The sequence below is a fragment of the Cherax quadricarinatus genome, chromosome 23, assembly GCF_038502225.1.
Source record: "Cherax quadricarinatus isolate ZL_2023a chromosome 23, ASM3850222v1, whole genome shotgun sequence".
Taxonomy (NCBI): Eukaryota; Metazoa; Arthropoda; class Malacostraca; order Decapoda; family Parastacidae; genus Cherax; species Cherax quadricarinatus.
Genome location: NC_091314.1, coordinates 17,138,228 through 17,144,227, shown reverse-complemented (window position 1 = coordinate 17,144,227; position 6,000 = coordinate 17,138,228). Strand labels below are relative to the sequence as shown.

The 6,000-nt window shown below is 42.6% G+C and overlaps 1 protein-coding gene across 1 annotated transcript in view; it reads right to left on the bottom strand.

Moving 5' to 3' along the window:
• LOC128685571 (angiopoietin-related protein 2) overlaps nt 1-6,000 on the bottom strand; it is a 107,657-nt gene that overhangs the window by 36,280 nt on the left and 65,377 nt on the right. Inside the window, exons 8-9 of the mRNA XM_070088114.1 lie at nt 3,798-3,929; nt 3,494-3,626 (exon numbers count right to left, since the gene is read on the bottom strand). Coding sequence (XP_069944215.1) covers nt 3,494-3,626; nt 3,798-3,929 — 265 coding nt within the window. The remainder of the gene's footprint in view (nt 1-3,493; nt 3,627-3,797; nt 3,930-6,000) is intronic.

Here is a 6,000-nt window from a genome sequence, read left to right as displayed (position 1 = left end):
AGGTGTGGATTCCAAACTGATGCTGCATACTCCAGTATGGGCCTGACGTATATGGTATACAGAATCTTGAACGATTCCTTACTGAGGTACTGGAATGCTATCCTTAGGTTTGCTAGACACCCGTATGCTGCAGAAGTTATCTGTTTGATGTTCACCTCAGGAGATGTGCTCGCTATTATGCTCTTTGGCCACCTAGACTATACTCTGTCTGTGGTCTTCTTTGCCCTTCCCTGATCTTTGTGACTGTGCATTTGGCAGGATTAAATTCAAGAAGCCAGTTGCTGGACCAGGCTTGTAGCCTGTCCAGGTCTCTTTGTAGTGCTGCCTGATCCTCGACTGATTTGATTCTCCTCATTAACTTCACATCCTCTGCAAACAAGGACACTTCTGAGTCTATCCCTTCTGTTATGTCATTCATGTACCAAAAACAGCACAGGTCCTAGGACTGACCCCTGTGGAATCCCGCTTGTCATAGGCACCCACTCTGACACCTCGTCACATACCATGACTCATTGTTAACTCCCTGTCAGATATTCTCTGATCCATTGCATTGCCTTTCCTGTTATGTGTGCCTGATCCTCTAGCTTTTGCATTATCCTCTTGTGAGGAACTGTGTTGAAAGCCTTCTTGCAGTCCTAGAAAATGCAGTCTATCCACCCCTCTCTCTCTTGTCTTACTTCTGTCACCTTGTCATAAAACTCCAGTAGGTTTGTGACACAGGATTTTCCTTCCTTGAAACTGTACTCGTTGTCGATTATACGCTTGTTTTTTTCCAGGTGCTCCACCACTCTCCTGATGATGATCTCCATGACTTTGTATACTATACACATTAGTGACACAGTTCTGTAGTTTAATGCCTCATGCCTGTGCTTTTTTAAAAATTGGGACTACATTTGCCATCTTCCATACCTCAGGTAGTTGCCCAGTTTCAATGGATGTATTGAAGATCTTTGTTAATGGCACACAGCATCTCTGCTCCCTCTCTGAGGACCCATGGAGAGATGTTGTCTGGTCCCACCAACTTTGAGGTATCAAATTCACATAACAGCTTCTTCACCTTCTCCTCGGTTATGTGTACCTCATCCAGCACTTGTTGGTGTACTCCCCTGTTCTGAATTCTTGGAGTCCTGCCCCTTCAACTTCCTGGAGCCCATAAACAGACTGACCTCTTTCTTTCATTCTCCCACTGCATAGCCCTAGGTATCCCAGATTTGATGTAGTTGGCTCCATTGCAGCTTTCCTGTCTTTAGTTTCTTCACTATCTGTTGTCCCTGGGCCCAGTGGCCTTCTCAGCTTTCCCTGGGGTCTGCTGTGGTCTGTTAGGGCCTCCACATATAGCTTAGATCTTTCATTTTCTACAGTCCCCTCGATTGCTCCTGATGTAATTCTCTCTCTTTCTCAGGCTCTGCAATGGTCTGATAGGGCCTCTGCATACCGTTTCACTTCTTCATTCCCTACAGTCCCCTTGTTTGTGACCAAGGTAGCAGTCTCTGATGTCATTTCCAAATTGTTCTTCAGTTCTTTAGGCTATTTCAGATTTTTCAGTTCCTCTTCTAATCTCTGTATCTTACTCTCTGCTGCTGTGACTTTCATCTCCCAATTCTTGCTTTCAGCATCTATCCTCTCCTCCACTCTCATGCTATGCTCTTCTAGCTTCTTTCCCCACTCCTGTTCCCGTTTCATGAGCTCCGGTGCCCAGTCTTCCTTCGCAGACTCGTCCTCCAGTCCCCTGGTTTTCCTTCCTGCTCTCTGGCAACCCATTTTTTTTTGTTTTGGTTGCCACCGAATGAAAAACTTATGTAATTATGTGTGTTTGTTTTGTGGTGTGTTTGTCCATGTGTGTGGGGGGCTGAGGGAGGGAGGGAAGGAAGGAGAGGAGAAAGCTGAAGACAGTGGCAAAATGAGATAGGGGTGGGGATGGGGAATGAGGGGGGAATATGGGGAGAAAGGAGGAGGGAGAAGCAAAGCGGGAGAGAGAATGGGAGAGGGAGAGGGAGTTTGAGTCTCTCAGATATTGTAGCAGTGACCATCCCCCAGGATGCGACCCACAACAGTTGACTAACACCAGGTACCTATTTACTGCTAGGTGAACAGAGGCAACGGGTGTAAGGAAACTTACCCATACGTCTCGCCCTGCCCTGTGTGTGTGTGTGTGGAACTATATGTGGATATATTAAGTGTGTGAAAAGTAGAAGGTGGGATTGTGTTGTGGTGTATGAGTGTGTATGTGGAGTTTGCAGTGCTTCCCTACCTGGCTTGCCCCACACCCTCCTGACTTGACCCACACCTACCTGGTCTACAGTGCTCTATCTGATCTGACCCACACCCACCTACTAGGTTATGTCCTCTATGCTTATACTTTTTCCTAGCCTAATAAACACCTGTCTGCTTGCCCTGTTCTACTGTAAGTTACTAATTGCTATTTGTTATTGAGTACTTGTTATCCTATTCTTTATCATACTAGGAGAGTTGGACTGTTCACAAACAGCTTGGCAGTAAAATGGAACTCTCACCTGACTCCCCGCAAACCACGCATAGGTGAATACTTGCGATGCAGCCTGTAGATTGTCCAACTTGATGTGATGTCCTGGCGTATATCCACTTCCATTTCTTGTCGATATATAGTATAACATACACTGTATTTCTTTCACTGGTCACACATTTATTTCACTCTATTATCTTTCTTGAGTACACATTTGGCAACGTCGCCTGACACACTAGGCCTCCTACTCTGATTTGTGCCCACCAGGTACCACTCTAATTCACTTATAGAATTGTGGCTCTCCCCACACTTGTGTGGCTCAGGGCAACTTGTAAATTGCTTCAAGGATTGTTCATTACCCTGACACACCTAATGACCCTTGCAGTACCCTTGGGTAGCCCTCAAAAACACTTATATTCACGGAGCACTAAATGTTGCGACTCACGCACGTGGTGTCCCTACTGTGTGTGTGTGCGTGCACGTGTGTGCATATGTGCGTGCATGTGTGTGCATAAATGCAAGAAAATCGAATGGCAAATATTTAATGGAATTTAATAAAAAGTGCCACAAGAGGGAATTGGCTAACAGGAAATACAGGCCACACAAAGAATTTATACTGTGGGATATAATATTGAAAGTCTCAGATGAAGACAGTCCCTAGATTGTCACAAAATTATTTTATAAATTTCATTTGTAACCACTCGTTCAACCTTGGTAAACATAAAAATAGCTTTCGGATATGTGGATGGTGAAATGCTATAAAATACTGTTTACAACATTCAGTACTCTATATAAGACTATAGTTAGAATTTACAACACGTAGATGAAAGATAAATATGGCTTTCAGAGCTATGAAAAAAAACTACCCAAGGTAGCTGAAAATGGCCACATTGGTTGATATGAGGAAAAGAGGAGACATAACCGCAAATGAAAATCATGAAAAGGATTGAAAAAATGTATATGCTGTAGAAGATTTCACAGAATCTTGTTAAAGCTTTTGTCTTATCATACCTGCATCTCCACTGTATTGTCCAAGCATTTTGAGTGAGTACCCTTCCAGTTCTGAGCCTATTGCAAAAGCAGAGTACACTGCATATCCACTTTGTTGGTCAAAATCTGCCAGATCCACTCGTAATTTTGATACCTGTGTATGAAAATATACAGTATTTTGACTAATTTATCTACACTGGTATTTTAAATTAGTTCAGACCAATAAATAATGTTTGTATGTATAATATTAATAAATATTTTATATCATTATACAGTATTGACACAACTGTCTGGAATTTTATATACAGTAAAATTCACATCTTACACGTTGGTTTGTGAGTAAGTAAATATTCTCATTCCCTAGCCAAAATTCGCCAGCCAAGTTTCCAAACCCATACTTATAGTCGGCCCATTCACGAAGAAATTCAACAGAACCATCCTCCCTCCTCTGGATGACCTAAGGATTATTGGCTTAGTTATTATCACCATTTGTGTCATATATTCAGAATTACTGCAACATTAAAAAAATCATTAAAGTAGAATGAATGAATGAAATAAGGACATTAACTTTTAGATTTTTATATAAAATTAAGGAAGTCTACAGTTCAGTACAGTGGGCTCTAGTTTTTCGTAATTGATACGTTCCAGAGAGTGTGACTAATGGCAAAATTGACAATTTGAATAATGTAAATCCAATTAATCCGTTTCAGACCAAAGGTATTAATAAAAAAAATATTTTTTACATGAAATATAGATTTACATACACAGAAAACAATAATATCACACTTACTTTTATTGAAGACTCTTGTTGGTGTATGAATAAAATATGTCATTACGTATGTTAGGAATTGTGGCGGCGGCAGGGGTGTGTTTGGAGGCAGGCCAAGATAGTCCTTCAATATGACACTAATATCAACTCTACGGCTTATTTATCTATCACAATTCATCTAATATGACATAATAAACAATATTAATAACATAGAAACATGACATATACTCTAGAATGAATAAAAAATGTCATTACATATGTTACGAGTGGTGGTGGTGTTGGGTATATAAGGCTCACCAAGAGCATAAGCCATACATAGTGGTGGTGGAGGCTGCAGTGTTGTCAGTAGCCCTATATAACTCTAACAACACTTGAGAGTTAGGTTTGTGCTGTCCTTTTTATTTCGATTAATCGCCTAACTTACTTGCTACACTGTTAATGCTACACTTCATCGCTGGCTGGCCTAGAGCCTTTATCGACTCGTGCTGCTTTAGTATCATACATATTGTAGAATCACTGAAGAAGGTACATTCTCCCCTCTCTCTTCCTCCTCCACTTTGAATTCTATTGTGTTTCTCACTTTCTTTACCAATGGTCTGGCACTAGGTGCTTTTTTGGGGGCCATGGTGGCTTATTTAGTAGTTGCAAGCAGTAAAACAAATGGAATACGAAATGTATCGTATGAACGTTTGGGAGCGTCCTTACTCGCTGATAAATAATGGCACACTGGCTGTGAATGGAGTGTGGGGTCACTCAGGGCTGTGTGTACGCGTCTGGGATGAACAACTATTTATGAGTCATGACGATTCGCGAGTCAATATTTTGACGAAAAAACGTTACTAGTATTATTGAAAATTACAATTTCCGATGCCTACAAAAAACGAGGGTCCACTCTATATAGAAAAATTCCCTGCTAGCAAAATAAAAAAAAAGTACAAAGTAGAAATGTAAAGAGCAAAAAGGCACAATACCGTGATGAACAATACACAAATATTCTGCACCTTTTCTCCTTTCCTCCTCTTCAAGGGGGGCTCCTTGGCATGGTAAAGAGGCTCTTGGTCTGAGGAATTAGACCTATCGGTCTTCTTCCTCAGACCGAACCTAATTACCCCCCAATCTCCCCTCCCCTATCCCATCCTCCCCTTTTTCCTTTCCTCCTCCTCCTCCCCACCCCTCCCTTTTGCCCTTCCTCTTTTTGTCCTTTGGGATTTCTCCCACAGGCACGCTAGTTCCTAGGTAGGGGAAAGGATACCGGGGTCCATCCCATTCCGTTGAGGTTCTTAGCGGTGGCGTAGTTTGCCGTGGAATCTGGATCGCCTGGGGATGTCCCGATCCCTCTCCGGTATCCCGGAGTAGCTTTGGGTGTCTTTCGGGCGACGAGTGTATCTCTGGAAGCCACCTTTCGGATTCCGGGGGTGGTGGCCGAAGGAGGTATGCTTTGTGGCGGATATCCGGCCGCCCTCTCTTTTGTCCACCGAGGTAGCTCGGCAGATGTGAGGTTGCTATCCCGGATTGTTAGTTTACTAGCATGATGGGTAGGGTATGGCACGGGTTCCATGCTGCATCTGCGCTACTTGCGGTGCTGAGGTCCTCTTGGGCGCGAAGGGAGATTTCTGGCCCTTTCATTCCTCCTAGGAACTATCCCTCCCCGGTCCCCCCTTTTTTTATTCTTTTTTTATTTTCTTTTCTTCTTTCTTTTTTTTCTTAAAAACAAAAAGAAAGAAGTAACCTAACCGTGGCAGCCCTAGTCCATGAACCT